Here is an 18,068-nt window from a genome sequence, read left to right on the forward strand (position 1 = left end):
ATGGCACCCGACTCGAGTATAAGCCGAGGGTGACTTTTCAGCACATTTTGGGTGCTGAAAAACTAGGCTTATACTCGAGTATATACAGTAAGTTCCACTCGCATTGTGAGGGACAATGGGGCCAATTCACTAAAGGCTGATAATGCTTATCGCATGCTTTTTTGCGTTAAAAAACATGCGATAAATAAGTCCTGATTCATCAAAGTCATTTTGCATGCATTAAGACGCATATCACGTGCACAAAAAAACGCACAATCACGTGTGTTATTTACCTCGCATTGTGTTAATTAGCGCTCAGAAATAACACTAACGCATGATTCACAAACACTTAGACGCGCTAAATATCGCATTAGTCTGTGCGAAAATTAACCCCTACTTGGGGCAGGCGGTAATTATAGAAAAGTACAGTTCATGAGCTTTTGGCAACACAATATGGACTTTGCAGTCGGATTTATTCAAGTCTGTGTTGGCCCCAGAGTGATGCAGCCGCCAGTTTGCAGGGAAATGGCCATTTTCAAAATAAGTCGTTTTACGAATGTAACGGTGTGTATGGCTAATATGGCATGCGCGCAACAAGTAGTGCGCACGTTGTATGAAATACCGCACGAAAATAGTCTTCGCAACTTAAATAACGTAAACAGCATTGCGTCTAAATTAACGCAAATATCCTTTTAGTGAATCGTGCGTTAAGATGCGAAAAATAAGACGCGATAAAATTTTTAACGCATGCTATAAATAGCGCTCGTTTTAACGCACCTTAGTGAATCAGCCCTATGGTTACGTACGTAAAATCAATCGCTAATATAGCAAGCGGCGAAATATATCGCGCGAAGCGGGAAATAACGCACGCGGCTGGAATTAACGCAAGAAAACCGCTCATCGCGAGTTAAATAACGCAAAGAACAATGCGTCTTATTCGTGACGCCTGTCCTTTTAGTGAATTGAGCGTTAAGTCACAAAAAATAAGAAGCAATAGAATTTTTACCGCATGCTATAAATAGCGATCGTTTTATCGACCTTTAGTGAATCGGCCCCAATGTGTCCTTTAAACTAAGGGGCAGATTTATTACATTTGTTTTGTCTGTTTTACCATTAGTGATCAGCGGAATTTTTTTGTCAGTCATGGATTTGTGGCGAATTTCCGCATTTCTTCATTGCTGAATTTTTTAGCAAAATGGGCACAAAATTTGCAGTGAAGAAATTGACGCACAACCAAAAAAAGTTGCACATGTAAAAAAAAATACACTTTTTTTTTTACATGCGCAACAATTTTTTTCAAAATTCTTTGCATTTTTGCTAATTTTCGCAAATTTTTCAGCGAAAGGGGACAGATTCACTCATCGCTATTTACCATGACTAAACTCATCTAAAGCACAAATGTCTACTCAGTTATTAAAAACAAAATTTGGGAAAAAGCGAAAAATTTGCGAAATGAGGCTACCGCACAACTTCTTTTGATGCCAACGGCTTTTTCGCGCCTTTTTTGAAGCGCCAGCAAATTTCTGGCATTTCTGGGAAAAAATTTGCCGATGGCAAAATAAAAAATGTTTTCACATATTTTTAAATGAGAATAGCGGGGAAGGGATCTCCATTGGGTTAACTCAGTTACTCTCCGACATAAAGGAAAACAATACTTTGAGAAATGATCTTCTCTTTTCACATTCCACAACCATTGTTTAATTGCTGGGCTGAAATCAATAGATGTGGAGGTAAGAGCTTTCATTAAAAGGAGTTTAGGATAAAAGAAAAACTAAAGGTCGAATGTTCCTTTTTATTTGTTCTCGGGTGGACAATTGGGAATCTCCCAGGTTTATCTGATATACAGTAATGTTTACTTACCCATTATGTGTCATGCCCCAAGCAAAGGGAACAGTAAATTACACTGTCTGCCTGTGTGACTTGTAATATACTTAGATGCTGAAATTAGTCCTTGCCCTGTAGAACTTTTGTCTAATAAAGGTGCCCAAATTAGTGTTAAAGAAACATCTTTGTACAGGTATCTTAGTTGGGATCAAGTACAGGTACTGTTTTATTATTACAGAGAAAAGGGAATCATTTAACCATTAAATAAACCCAATAGGGCTGTTCTGCCCCCAATAAGGGGTAATTATATCTTAGTTGGGATCAAGTACAGGTACTGTTTTATTATTACAGAGAAAAGGGAATCATTTAACCATTAAATAAACCCAATAGGGCTTTTCTGCCCCAATAAGGGGTAATTATATCTTAGTTGGGATCAAGTACAGGTACTGTTTTATTATTACAGAGAAAAGGGAATCATTTAACCATGAAATAAACCCAATAGGGCTGTTCTGCCCCAATAAGGGGTAATTATATCTTAGTTGGGATCAAGTACAGGTACTGTTTTATTATTACAGAGAAAAGGGAATCATTTAACCATTAAATAAACCCAATAGGGCTTTTCTGCCCCAATAAGGGGTAATTATATCTTAGTTGGGATCAAGTACAGGTACTGTTTTATTATTACAGAGAAAAGGGAATCATTTAACCATTAAATAAACCCAATAGGGCTTTTCTGCCCCAATAAGGGGTAATTATATCTTAGTTGGGATCAAGTACAGGTACTGTTTTATTATTACAGAGAAAAGGGAATCATTTAATCATTAAATAAACCCAATAGGGCTGTTCTGCCCCAATAAGGGGTAATTATATCTTAGTTGGGATCAAGTACAGGTACTGTTTTATTATTACAGAGAAAAGGGAATCATTTAACCATGAAATAAACCCAATAGGGCTGTTCTGCCCCCAAGAAGGGGTAATTATATCTTAGTAGGCCAAAAGAACAGACCTCCTTCAGTGACCATTTATATCAATAATATCCATAGAGAATGTATGCAACATCTTCTTAGTGCCTTATATTCAAAATACACTTATACAGTATAATTTATTATTTTGCCACTATCCTTTATTCTTTGTGTGTTTATCCCAAGGTGAACTTATCCTTAGCTTTGTATAGAAAACTCAAGTAAAATTATCACCAAAGAGACTTACAGTTTACTGTCTCCTCTTAATGCTTTGATTTTGAAGATTATTTCAGAGTATGATGCATGAAATAATGATTATCATCTATCCTTGTTTATCTCTTGACTACAGGAGGAATATTCGAAACAGTGGAAAATGAGCCAATTAATGTTGAAGAATTAGCTTTCAAGTTTGCCGTCACCAATATTAACAGGAACAGAACCTTGATGCCTAACACCACCCTCACCTACGATATCCAGAGAATTAACCTCTTTGATAGCTTTGAGGCTTCCAGGAGAGGTAACTGATTCTACCATATTATTATTATCTTTGCTTGTGCAAACGATACTTGGCTGATGTTTATCACTTCTGCCTGAAATAGAATTGGGCAGGTTTCATTTATTTTTTCTAATGATAAAAAAAGCCAGTTGTATTTTCAGACACACTGCTTTATTGAGTCTATATTAGAGAGAGTAACCTGAAGGTGATATATATATATATGGCCATTGCCTAGTCCTAATTTATAGTTGGGAACAGGGTGCAACTGGGCCGCCCGGGTGGCCCAGACCCGATGATTGTTGACGCTCCCCCTGCCCAACAGTTCCTCCCCTGATGCGTTAAACTTACTCGAACTCAGGGGAGGACGTCGGGTGGGGGACCCTGCAGGGGATGGTTAGGGGATGCAGCTGGCGGGGGCAACTGCAGGGCCCATGGGGCAGAAGACCTGGTGGGCCCTGCACCCCCCAGTCCGACCCTGGTTGGCAAGGGGAAATGTTTCCTTATCTTGGGTGAAAACCTTTCAGTAACTGGCAGTTCAGTAACTGGGCTGGAGATGACTAGAAGTTTTAGAATTTAAAAGGGCAAGCCAAAATGTGCTGGATCTCTATGGATCCCACCTGTTGGATTAGTTGTACGGTGTGCCTGGGTGGAGGTAGGTCCAGTGGGTTGAGATAATTTGAGGATTTGTAATAGTTTGCTCAAGGGGTGAGAGTTAAAGTGGCCATACACGGGGCAATTGTAGCTGCCGATATAGTCCCTTGGACTGATCCGGCAGCTTATTGGCCCGTGTAGGGAAAACGACTGCCTGCCTGACCTACATCTGGCCTGAAATTGGGCAGATATCGATTGGGCAGGTTAAAAAATTCAGTTGGATCGGGGACCGCATCGGCTCATTGATGCGGCCCCCGAACCGACTGCACCTATTCCAGTCGTTATAATTCAATTGCTTGGCCCCAGGGCCAAACGACTGAATTAGCCTAAATTCCCCCAATATCGCCCACCCGTAGCGGGAGAAGATCCGCTTGCTTAGCGACCTCACCAGAGCGGATCTTTATGTGTATGGCCACCTTTAGGATCATGATAGCTAGTGAGCAGCCTGATGCTCCACTTAGGAAATAAAAGGATTAGTAATCCTGGGTGCACCACAAGGACATTTCTGCCCCTAGTGCAGGCCTGAGATTGCTGCTTCCCCTTCATGCTCAGGGCCGGGGGGGAGGGGGGAATGCTTGTTGCAAGTTCCCGCTACACAATGCACGCAGTTCTGGATGGTGAGGCAAGGGAAGCACTGGTGCACACAGTTCCCAGGGGGGGAGCAAAGAGAAACAGGCTGGCCCAGTCCAACCCTGGCACAATAGCGCCCTCTAAGCTGGAAGAGCTGATATTCCAATTAAAATTCACAATATTGGTTTTTGAAGTTACCAGGAGCAGCTTTTTGCCTCCCCAGGTAACTTCAGGGGCATCTGACGCCTGAGGAGAATTTCTCAACTCCCCTGGGTGTACCATCTGCAGAGTAAAGTCTCAAGTGTACAGACCTAGGGGTAAAGGTAGTCTTCCTAGGTTCCATTTGTAGGGCCTGTACTTGGGATTAGGAGCTTCAACTGGGACTAAATCTGCAGACTGTTGACTGAGCCCTGGTTTGGAAGCTGTATTTGAGTAACAGCTGAATACTTGTACTGCATCCGTGACTATCCTCCTTCATTTCTATAAATAAAGAGTTATTGTTTGTCTTAAGAACCACTGGCGCCCAATTTATTTATCAATGAAGTTATAGTTCAGCAACCCTCTCCATCACTTACTCAGAGGGTCCAATTCAAAGATCAAGAGTCACATTTATTGATTTGTATGGCGAGCAAACAGCACCTCCATTGAACTATAGACAGGCATGTGCAAAAAGGTCCTTGTATAAAGTCTGATTAACAGAGATTTCAAAGAGAATCTCTTCAAAAAACAAAAAAAAAAATCTAAATCTTGTCAGACTTTATATTTCTGATTCTTTGAAGACAAAACGAAATTGGTAATAAAAAAATGTTGCTCTCAATTAACCAAAGAGACCTGATGCTCCAGGCACTCAGACTGAAGTATTAATAAATACAGTAGGAAGAATAAAACCAAATGAACCTTCATTTTACCCTGAGGGTAGTGTCCTTATGGAGATTTCCTATGGGATATAAAAACAATCATAACGCCATTGCCTATTTTATGTATACAAAAAATAAATTCAAAGGATCAGTGAAACTGTGTTAAAGCCTATTATCAAAATGAATTGCATATTATATATTGTAGGAAAGTGATGGATAAATTAGGAAGTCTTATAATAATCCCAGACCTTAAGCAATCAGCAAGCAGCTTTTACAAGAGCAAGCATCTGATTGGTTGCTATGGGTTAGTAAACTTAGCTTATTTTATACAATTTCCCCCTAAGACTGTGAATTCTACTTGGGCAGGGACAGTTGTGAATGACTAAACTTGCTCTGTTAGCATTTAATATGTTGGTGCCATATAAATAAAAGCATTACTTTTCACAAAGGGGTGGATAGTACAAGTTGATCCAGGGACTGGTCCGATTGCCATCTTGGAGTCAGGAAGGAATTTCTTCCCCTCTGCGGCAAATTAGAGAGACTCCAGATGGGGTTTTTGCCTTCCTCTGGATCAACTAGCAGTTAGGCAGGTTATATATAGGCATTATGGGTGAACTTGATGGACGTGTGTCTTTTTTCAACCTAACTTACTATGTAACTATGTAACTATGATATGAATAAGGATATTTTTTTGTTAAAATCTCATACAAATCCTGAAATACTCTGTGGCCAATTATCATTTCTCCCACTGGATAAGTCTCTCAGCGCAAAGTAAAGCAGAATATACTGCAAGGTGGATTGGTGGGAGTCACCGGGAAAAGTTCCTACAGGGAAAGCTCTGTGCGGAATGAGTAATTTGTGCTACCCTCAAATCTAACAAAGATAACTGCATAAGAAATGAACATGCGACTGCTGAATAACCTCTTGGGAAATAGATCCTGTCAGTCAGGGTTCTTTGCCACAAAGTTTTGTCTCATTCGGAATTCACACCCCTGACTGACAGCGAGATTCCCCATTGGCCGAGCAGTGCTTATAGGCTCTTACTTTCACTGGCTCTTATGTACAATGGTTACTAATGGAGCTTACTATGTTCTTTATTATATAAGGGTATATATAGATAGATAGATAGATAGATAGATAGATAGATAGATAGATAGATAGATAGATAGATAGATAGATAGATAGATGATAGATAGATAGATAGATAGATAGATATAGATAGATGATAGATAGATAGATAGATATAGATAGATGATAGATAGATAGATAGATAGATAGATAGATGATAGATAGATAGATAGATAGATAGATAGATAGATATAGATAGATGATAGATAGATAGATAGATAGATAGATAGATAGATAGATAGATAGATATAGATAGATGATAGATAGATAGATAGATAGATAGATAGATAGATAGATAGATAGATAGATAGATGATAGATAGATAGATAGATATAGATAGATGATAGATAGATAGATAGATAGATAGATAGATGATAGATAGATAGATAGATAGATAGATAGATAGATGATAGATAGATAGATAGATAGATAGATATAGATAGATGATAGATAGATAGATAGATAGATAGATAGATAGATAGATAGATATAGATAGATGATAGATAGATAGATAGATAGATAGATAGATAGATAGATAGATAGATGATAGATAGATAGATAGATAGATAGATAGATATAGATAGATGATAGATAGATAGATAGATAGATAGATAGATAGATAGATAGATAGATAGAGATAAAGATGTTTCAGCTTTAGTGGGGAATTGTATAAAGGTCCTTTTCATTCAGACCTGAACTTTGCAATCCATATGAGGAACTTTTGGCTCTTGGCTGAGACATATACAGGTATGGGACCCATTATCCCCAATGCTCAGGACCTGGGGTTTTCCAGATAAAGGGTCTTTCCATAATTCAGATCTCCTACCTTAAGTCTGCTAATAAAATTATTTAAACAGTAATTTAACCCAAAAGGATTGTTTTGGCTCCAATAAGGATTAATTGTATGTTTGTTGTGATCAAGTACAAGGTTCTTGGGGGGGGATGGCCTTTCCGTAATTGGGGACTTTCTAGATAATGGGTTTCTGATGCAAAAACTAGAGCATTGTAGATTGTAACTTTTTGAGCTGCTGCTTTGATCCATATATTGACCAACAATTGGCTTTTGTGTAATGTGTATTATTCTGATCCCGAATCGTATTATTACAAGATTCCAAGTCTCCTTTGACTGAGTTTATCGAAAGGGCCTTGTTGGGTTCTCCACTAGGGATGAGCGAATTTTTTTGCCAGGCATGGATTCGCAGCAAATTTCTGCATTTGGCCATTGGTGAATTGTTTGGCGAAACTTCCCAGAAAATTCACCGCGGCTAAATTCAACGCACGGAAAAATGTTTTTGTCGTGCGTCAAATTGGGCACAGTTGCGTCAGTTCAGACGCGGTTGCGTAAAAAAAAGGCGTGGTCGCGTCAAAAAAAAGTGCAGGTGACAAAAAAATATAGACGCGGGCGACAAAAAAGATGCAGGCAACAAAAAAAAAATTGCACAACAAATGCATTTCACAAATTTTCTTGCCGTTTCGCAAATTTTATGGTGAAGCAAAACGGGAAAGAATCGCTCATCGCTATTCTCCACCTTGATGACTTGTTTATTTCTCCCTATTTAATAAGCAAATCATGCACAATGCCACTTATAAAAGGCCTCAGGTTTCTATTTCACTAGCCACATTTCGAGCCAGCGGAAATATATTTAATAATCATCATCATCATCATTATACAGGGCTCAATTTATGGCCCTATTTATACTGATTGGCAAGGACCATGTTCGGTATAAGGATACCCAGAACACTATGTATTTTGCACACCATTAATGTTTAACTTTTATCACTTAATTCTTGTATCGTGTTCTGTTTCAGCTTGTGACCAGCTGGCTCTGGGGGTAGCCGCATTATTTGGACCCTCTCACAGCTCGTCGGTCAGCGCAGTTCAGTCTATCTGCAACGCTCTGGAGGTTCCTCACATTCAGACACGCTGGAAACATCCCTCCGTAGATAATAAGGACTCATTCTTTATCAATCTCCATCCAGACTATGCTGCAATCAGCAGAGCCGTCTTGGAACTGGTCCTGCATTATAGCTGGAAGACCGTTACTGTAGTCTACGAAGACAGCACAGGTAAAATAACTTGCAAATGCTTAAATGGTTCATTAAGGTGAAAATATTAATTAAGTGCCTTTAGAGCAATTTATAAATGACAGAATATTAAGCTGCTGGAGTTCTGGGTCCATGCCATTGCTTTTACCTGTGGCTGCAAGAGACACTGTGCAACTATGTCACTTCCATTCTTGCTTCACAAGAATGTACTTATTATGTCTACTAACCATGCAATGGAAATAGGAAATATACAAATGCATACTGTATGTAATACTGTTAGTATTTTAGGAACCAGAACTGCTAAAGTCCACTCTTGTCTAGTAACCCAGACCTCTCAGCAAGTAGAACTTCCTGGGGTGCTGCTTGGAAAACAAACATCAGGTTAGTTACATTGGATTGCTAGACTTGGCTTTTTAGCTTTTCCACCTATAGCTCACACTCAGGGTGATATAGAGTATATTTGGTACAATTACCATACTATGGAATGCAGCATTGCTTTTTCTCTTTACTCATATCATAAACTCTACACAAGTCACCTTAGCAGTGATCTTCAAACTGAGGCAGTCCACTAGTTGCTGAAATACAGCTCCCAAAATCCCTTGGCTGGCACGGAAATGCCTTGAATTCAGATGAGCAACCACTGGAGAGCCAATGGCAGAGAGCTCAACCCTTTAGCTAGTCATACTTCAGCCAATAAAAGCTTGCCAGCTCAGCCTTATAACACAAGTCATCAGCTAATTGGCCTGTGTATGACAATCTGCCTGGGCAAGGGCCACATTGGTGCCTCTACATAGACTAACTTTCGGATCTGATCATTGGCCCTGCACGAGTGACCAGATCACTTATTTGGTCATCTGCTGACCTTGTCTATTAAACAGATCTCTTTGTGGTCCAACATTCAGTCAACCTGCCATGTTTTAGATATAAAAAAATCATTTGTTCTAAAATTTTAACCTTTTTGGCTTAAATCCACTAACTCCTTTGGTCCCCTAGTAGTGGCAGACCCACATTTTTGTAACCACTGCTGCACATTGTGTGTGTACCCCTTCTAGAAAAGAAGTACTGTGATACAACTATGGTTATCTTCAGCATTATATCAATAATTTTGAAACTATGAGGCTTGCTACGCACCTTGTAAGAGTCATATTGACTTCTTTCTCTCCTACATACACACTAGCACAAGCCTGATTCTAACTCCTTAGGGGGCAATTTATGACTGCTTCCTTCACCTTCAGTTTCCATGCAATGAAAAAGGCAAGATTAACCCAGGGACAACCAACCTTTTATACCTGTGAGCCACATTCAAATTGAAAATAGGTTTGGGGAGCAACACAAGCATAAAAATGTTCCTGGGGGGGCAAGTAAGAGCTATAGTTGGCTATTTGGTAGCCCCTATGTGGACTGGCCGCCTATAGAAGGTTCTGTTTGGCTTTATACTGGGTTTTTATGCAACCAACGCTTGCCTCCTAACCAGAAATTCAGAAATAAGCACCTAATTTGAGGCCACTGGGAGCAACATCCAAGGGGTTGGGGAGCAACATGTTACCCCTGAGCCACTGGTTGGGGATCACTGGGTTAACCCTTTGCATGCATGTGGTCTCACTTTGCAATATATAAAATGCAGTTCTACAAGAGATATCTGAAACCAAATGAGAAAATAGGATTTTCTAATCAAACTGAATGTGTCTCAGCATAAAGAGCATAAAAACATTCGGCTGAGATGAGTTTTCACTGCACATAACTAATATAAATGAATTATTCTGGGTTTCAGCAGAACACATTGCTTAATAAGGCTATGGACTCTCGCAATTCAATCACAATGCATTGCAAAAATAATCCAAACAAGTCTTTAATTACTCCTCTGAGATGATAAATGTCCTCATCGCTCTAATGCTACTGGCTGGCTCCTCGGCGCGCGGAGGCCCTTTGCGCTGCAATTCATATGTTTAACTGTGACACTGCATAATCTGTTAGTCATTAGAGCGGCTGAAATGAATAAGCGCCGCTTCAGCTCCGGTAATAACTGTGTTGCATATGAAACATTAGTATATGGGGGGGTGTCATATCCGATTTGAAAAGAACCTTTTATTAAACGTCTTTAAGGAGAATGGATATTGCGTTTGTAGAGAATATTCTCCGCATTCCTTTTCCTCAAGCGTCGGGAGGATCTCTTCTCAAAATGTGTTTTATACATTCCCCTTCACAGCAATGCATATGTAGGCTGATTCATTCCTTACTTTACCCACAATAAAACACCCATTTACTTCAATGCATTTGGAGTGAGAAAAAAATTGAGAAAAAAACCTCCATTGGCTTTAATGCATTTGGAGTGAGAAAAATGGCCAATGACCAATGCATTTGGCGTAAATAAAAACTTGAGAAAATGCACCCATTGACTTCAGTCAACTGGACTGCACACATTTGTTCATAATTAATAGTACAGGTATGGGATCCCTTATCTGGAAACCCGTTATCCAGAAAGGCCATCTCCCATAGACTCCGTTGTAAGCAAATAATTCAGATTTTTAAAAATGATTTACTTTTTCTCTGTAATAATAAAACAGTACCTGTACTTGATCCCAACTAAGATATAATTACCCCTTATTGGGGGCAGAACAGCCCTATTGGGTTTATTTAATGGTTAAATGGTTCCCTTTTCTCTGTAATAATAAAACAGTACCTGTACTTGATCCCAACTAAGATATAATTACCCCTTATTGGGGGCAGAACAGCCCTATTGGGTTTATTTAATGGTTAAATGATTCCCTTTTCTCTGTAATAATAAAACAGTACCTGTACTTGATCCCAACTAAGATATAATTACCCCTTATTGGGGGCAGAACAGCCCTATTGGGTTTATTTAATGGTTAAATGGTTCCCTTTTCTCTGTAATAATAAAACAGTACCTGTACTTGATCCCAACTAAGATATAATTACCCCTTATTGGGGGCAGAACAGCCCTATTGGGTTTATTTAATGGTTAAATGATTCCCTTTTCTCTGTAATAATAAAACAGTACCTGTACTTGATCCCAACTAAGATATAATTACCCCTTATTGGGGGCAGAACAGCCCTATTGGGTTTATTTAATGGTTTAATGATTCCCTTTTCTCTGTAATAATAAAACAGTACTGTACTTGATCCCAACTAAGATATAATTACCCCTTATTGGGGGCAGAACAGCCCTATTGGGTTTATTTAATGGTTTAATGATTCCCTTTTCTCTGTAATAATAAAACAGTACCTGTACTTGATCCCAACTAAGATATAATTACCCCTTATTGGGGGCAGAACAGCCCTATTGGGTTTATTTAATGGTTAAATGATTCCCTTTTCTCTGTAATAATAAAACAGTACCTGTACTTGATCCCAACTAAGATATAATTACCCCTTATTGGGGGCAGAACAGTCCTATTGGGTTTATTCAATATTTAAATGATTTTTAGCAGACTTAAGGTATGGAGATCCAAATTACAGAAAGACCCCTTATCAGGAAAACCCCGGTCCCAAGCATTCTGGATAACAGGTCCCATACCTGTATATAATAAAAGGCACTAAGTTTGCCCTGAAGCAGTATCCCATAACAACCAATGATACTGTATGTTTGTTCTTAAGCAACCAGTAAATGACCAGTAAATGCTACGTTCTGATTGGTTGGCCTTTTATTTCATTACCCCGTTAGTGTCAGTGTCACTTTAAAAATAAAGAAGAAAGAAAATAAAGGCTATTTTTTTTTGCCCTTTGATGTAAACTCTTTTTTTTCTGCACGACACAGCAGAACATTCCCAATAGCTGAAGGCTCAGTAATGAGTAAAAAGGTCATTTACATGATGTTTGCTGAGTGCCAAGATTTTTAAGCAAACAATAATTAGGCAAATAACTTTGCAACTATCATAGAAATATATTAGCATTAAGCCTGCTCGTCCAATCTGAGATGATTTCGAAAAACGAATCCTTGCGCCCTTTGACTAGTAGTTGCTATTTTTGCCAGTTATATACACCATGAGGTGTCGGAGATATCATATGGTCCAACCATTACAAGAACTGAAGTGCCCTCTTTTTTAAGAAAACTCCCTCGGATGCAAAGATCTTCAGACTTCTTAGGTTCCAGGCCCCCTTAGCCCGTTACAGATTATCAAAAAAAGCAATAAACCCGTAAAGTGACTTCTGTGTGTAAAGGAACCTGCTCTTTGGCAGCTGTAACACATTCCAGGGAAACTTCTATCATAAGAAACAGGTTTTACTTTTGCTGGAAACCAATGTTATTGGCACTTTTTATGTGGCATTTTATATGGCAGGGGTCTTCAACCCTTTTTACCACTGAGCCACATTGTAGAAAGAGTTGGGGAACAACAACAGCATGAAAAAAGTCCTAGGAGGGTGCCAAATAATGACTGTGATTGGATAATCAAGAGGCTCTGTGTGACAGTGCACCTGGTTTTTATGCAACTAAAAATTGCCTCAAAGCTGGGAATTCACCTGCTTTGAGGCCACTGGGAGCAACATCCAAGGGGTTGGGGAGCAACATGTTGTTTACAAGCCACTGGCTGGGGATCACTGCTATATGGCATTCTGGATATACTCCTAGGATCAGAAGCACTGTCCCAAGAAGATATTGGTGACAGACATCTTCTCAGAGACAGCTGGCAGGACCGGCTTCCCTACAATAGAGAGGAGATTGGTCATTGCACATTTCTTGGTCCCCTGTTTTATTAGTAATTTAATATCTGTGCAAGTGCACAGATACTAGTCTGTTACTTAGATTGTAAGCTCTACGGGGCAGGGAGCTCCTTCCTACTGTGTCTCATACCCCATGGCACTTACTCCCTGGGTATTTATACTTATTTATTGTATTTATTATAACACTTGTCCTCCCTGTGTGTAATAGTACATTGTAAGATTGTGCAGCGCTGCGTACCCTTGTGGCGCTTTATTTATAAAGTTATACATACATACATACAAGTGCGGGTATTTTCAAAAACGGGGGCTTTTAGTTACAAACTTATGATCAAAAAAATAGTCAAGCCACTATATCACGTCAAGGTAAATCTATGTGCTAACTATTAGCTGGTCATATTGTTCATAGGCTGGCACCTCCCTGCATGGCTTCATTTCTTGGAATAAGTGTCTTCTGACTAGAGCATTGGTTCCAATCACAGGAATTAGGAGAGAGATTACAAAGACCAAAGCATTAAGGTGGCCATACACGGGCCGATTGTAGCTGCTTATCAGCCCATATAGGGGCACAAACGACAGGCCTGCCTGACCGACACCTGACCTGAAATCGGGCAGATATCGGTCGGGCAGGTTAAAAAATGTAGTCGGATCGGGGACTGCATCGGCCCAGGGCCAAATGACCGAATTAGCCTGACTTCACCCAATATCACCCACCCATAGGGAGAAGATCCGCTCGCTTGGTGACCTCACCAGGCGAGCGGATCTTAGCATGTATGGCCACCTTTAGTCTAACAGGCTTAATCCTCCCCCACTTGTGGCTTTTAAAGGAGAGAGATCGCTCAGATAAGACCACCAATAAAGGGACGTTCGTGGGAGTGCTACAGCCTAATGGAAGTTTGGCCATTCATCCATCAGAATAATTCTGCTAATGTAAAGAAATACACAAGCATCAGCACCTCATCCCTCAGAGACAAAGTATTTCCCTTATAGTGTTGGTAGGTGGATAGGGTGTTTTGGCCACTGCTATTTATTGCCTGTGCAAAGTGGTGGTCAAAATGCCCCAGAGATAAAACAGATGAGAAGGTTCATTAACGAGTGCAATGTGCAGTGGGCAAAGCTCAATTTCGGGCCCAAACTGGCAGATACAGATGCATATGGTGCATTGTGTAAGTAGCTATGGTCTTTGCACTCACTTTTTGGTGCACAATGTATTGAGTGCTGAGTGCATTAGGCAGCACTTGATCCAAGAATAGTGGGATTTTTAGTCTGGCAGTCACTACAGAGAGCAGCAGACCTCTGGGCTCAGTACTTGGATGAGCACTAAGTGGTGCATCTTTAGCCCTTTAGTGTTCTTGCTCTTGCCCCCCGAGGCATTGTAATTGAGCCATCATTTTGCTACCTACTGTATATTCCCATCCCAGGAACGTTTTGGCAGCCTCAGATACCAACAGTCTCTTTTATTTTAACATCTGGGCAGAATAAGGATTTTTATGTTCCAATAAAGTCCCAGGTTTCAGCTCCTCGTGGGTAAAGAAATGCAATTTAACACTTTTGCTTGTCACTCAGATTATTACTTCACTTCTCTTGTGGAAATATGTCTACGGACTAATGAAAAGATTGATGTGCAAACAGGTTTACAACTATATTAAATGTGCCTAAATGATTAATCAATACCAACAAGAATGGAAGGATTAAAAGCATTGTGCATGATCAATACATTTCTGTGACTGATAGATCTGATCTGTATTTATAATGAGCTTTGAACTACTTTAATCATGATTAGGTAACAATATCCTTCACTTGAAAATGATATATAGGGAGATCTACTCCCTGCAGAGGATTTTAACAATATTGGAACCCAGGTATGAGTGTGACCTTATAAACAATGCAGGGCCAAGGTCCGGGTTACATGGGCTCTATAAATTATAGTCAATAGTACGTTATTATTGCTATAATATTAGTGATGATGTCACAGTTTAAGATGATAACGTACCATAACCATATAGATAATCTGTATTGCACATCATTAATCATGACTTCAAAAATCAATAGTGATAAGGATATTAGCATGTAGTTTAAGTGACCTCTTCCAAATCCTCCCTTACATCAATACACATTGCACAGACAACCTTCCCATGGGCCAGTAGACCACCTAGGTTTCCAGATCTAAGCTGAGGGTTGCACTTATAGAGCGTGGGGGCTTCTAGACTGAGGACTCTACTTCCTAACAGCCCAACTGTATTACATTGAGTGGTGGTTCAATTCCAACCCCTTTAAAACTTACCAGGTTGATAGTGATAATAATATAATATAATAATATATATAAGCTAAATCCACCTTTACCCACCAGATTCAGGTCCACCTTAACATCAATAGACATTGCACAGGCAGCCTTCCTGTGGGCCAGTAGCCCACCTAGATTTCATGCAGAACACTTGCATTAGGTCATAGCACTTCACCACTTGTTGCTGTGCAAATGACTTCTTTATTTGGCCAGGTTTACCCACCATACCTCATCAAGGGAAACCCAATATGGTGGTCCTAACTTTTTACCTCCAGGCTGGCACCTCCCTGCATGGCAGCATTTCTTGGGATAAGTGTACCCTGACCTGGGCTTTTGGTTTCAGCCATAGGGCTTAGTCCTCTCCCACCATTAGTTTTTATAGGGGAGAGATTGCCAAGACTACAGCTTCTGTAGCCTTGGAGTGACCCCACAACCCCCTCTTTTTCTGTATTTTTGCACCCCTTTCAACCTAACCTGGCCCTTCATGACTGACCCCACTATGTATTACTAGAGTATTGTGTATAGGAGTTACTGGATAACTAGTTATTTAATACTATTTATCACCTACCTGTATATATTATTTTTCTTGCTCTTATGGCCTTCCAACTTCCAATAAAACCATATGAAGGACAATGTGAAAGGGATACAGTCATAGCCCCCTTTTATGATACAGGTATGGGACCTGTTATCCAAAATGCTTGGGACCTGGGGTTTTCCAGATAGGGGGTCTTTCCGTAATTTGGATCTCAACAACTTAAGTCTGCTAAAAATCACTTAAATTTTATTATTACAGAGAAAAGGAAATCATTTAACCATTAAATAAACCCAATAGGGCTGTTCTGCCCCCAATAAGGGGTAATTATATCTTAGTTGGGATCAAGTACAGGTACTGTTTTATTATTACAGAGAAAAGGGAATCATTTAACCATGAAATAAACCCAATAGGGCTGTTCTGCCCCCAATAAGGGGTAATTATATCTTAGTTGGGATCAAGTACAGGTACTGTTTTATTATTACAGAGAAAAGGGAATAATTTAACCATGAAATAAACCCAATAGGGCTGTTCTGCCCCCAATAAGGGGTAATTATATCTTAGTTGGGATCAAGTACAGGTACTGTTTTATTATTACAGAGAAAAGGGAATCATTTAACCATTAAATAAACCCAATAGGGCTGTTCTGCCCCCAATAAGGGGTAATTATATCTTAGTTGGGATCAAGTACAGATACTGTTTTATTATTACAGAGAAAAAGGAATAATTTAACCATTAAATAAACCCAATAGGGCTGTTCTGCCCCCAATAAGGGGTAATTATATCTTAGTTGGGATCAAGTACAGGGTACTGTTTTATTATTACAGAGAAAAGGGAATCATTTAACCATTAAATAAACCCAATAGGGCTGTTCTGCCCCCAATAAGGGGTAATTATATCTTAGTTGGGATCAAGTACAGGGTACTGTTTTATTATTACAGAGAAAAGGGAATCATTTAACCATTAAATAAACCCAATAGGGCTGTTCTGCCCCCAATAAGGGGTAATTATATCTTAGTTGGGATCAAGTATAGGTACTGTTTTATTATTACAGAGAAAAGGGAATCATTTAACCATTAAATAAACCCAATATGGCTGTTCTGCCCCAATAAGGGGTAATTATATCTTAGTTGGGATCAAGTACAGGTACTGTTTTATTATTACAGAGAAAAGGGAATCATTTAACCAGTAAATAAACCCAATAGGGCTGTTCTGCCCCCAATAAGGGGTAATTATATCTTAGTTGGGATCAAGTACAGGTACTGTTTTATTATTACAGAGAAAAGGGAATCATTTAACCATGAAATAAACCCAATAGGGTTGTTCTGCCCCCCAATAAGGGGTAATTATATCTTAGTTGGGATCAAGTACAGGTTCTATTTTATTATTTCATTAATAAGAAAAAGTAGAAGTGTTAAGAATCACCCCATGTGGCTTAACTCTGAGGTAAAGAAGTTAATAGGGAAAAAAAGGAAAGCTTTTAAGAAATATAAGTCAGAGGGGACAGTAGCTGCGTTTAATGAATATAAACACTATAACAAGTGTTGTAAAACAGCAATCCGGAAGGCAAAGATAGAAAATGAGGAGCGCATCGCGGCCGAGGCCAAGACTAACCCCAAAAAGTTTTTTAAGTATATTAATAGTAAAAAGATGCAGGTTGAGGGTGTGGCCCCATTGAGTTATAATAACAATATGGTTACAGCGGATACAGAAAAGGCAGATGTGCTTAACCAGTTCTTTTCTTCTGTGTATACAGTAGAGGAGCCAGTGGGCCAAGTCTCACCCAATAGCTTCACTGTTGCCTCAGCTCCAACTACACAGTGGTTGGCACAGGATATGGTGCTTAAAGGGTTACACACGATAAATGTAAACAAGGCACCTGGGCCAGATGGAATACACCCTCGGGTACTGAGAGAGCTAGGGGCAGAATTGCAGTGGCCCTTGTTTCTGATATTCTCAGACTCTCTTTCATCAGGTATGGTACCTAGTGATTGGAAGAAGGCGAATGTCATTCCCATATTTAAAAAGGGAGTAAGATCTCAGCCTGGCAATTATAGGCCTG

General features: G+C 39.6%; 1 protein-coding gene across 4 annotated transcripts in view; it reads left to right on the top strand.

Annotated features, from left to right (window-relative positions):
* The window catches only part of grik1 (glutamate receptor, ionotropic, kainate 1), a 273,219-nt gene that overhangs the window by 125,143 nt on the left and 130,008 nt on the right, over window positions 1-18,068 (top strand). For all 4 annotated transcript variants that reach the window (XM_002939147.4, XM_031896577.1, XM_004912164.3 and 1 more), the window contains exons 2-3: window positions 3,115-3,282; window positions 8,277-8,534. In XM_002939147.4, the coding sequence (XP_002939193.1) occupies window positions 3,115-3,282; window positions 8,277-8,534 (426 nt within the window). The remainder of the gene's footprint in view (window positions 1-3,114; window positions 3,283-8,276; window positions 8,535-18,068) is intronic.

Source organism: Xenopus tropicalis, chromosome 2 (assembly GCF_000004195.4).
Source record: "Xenopus tropicalis strain Nigerian chromosome 2, UCB_Xtro_10.0, whole genome shotgun sequence".
NCBI classification, from domain to species: Eukaryota; Metazoa; Chordata; class Amphibia; order Anura; family Pipidae; genus Xenopus; species Xenopus tropicalis.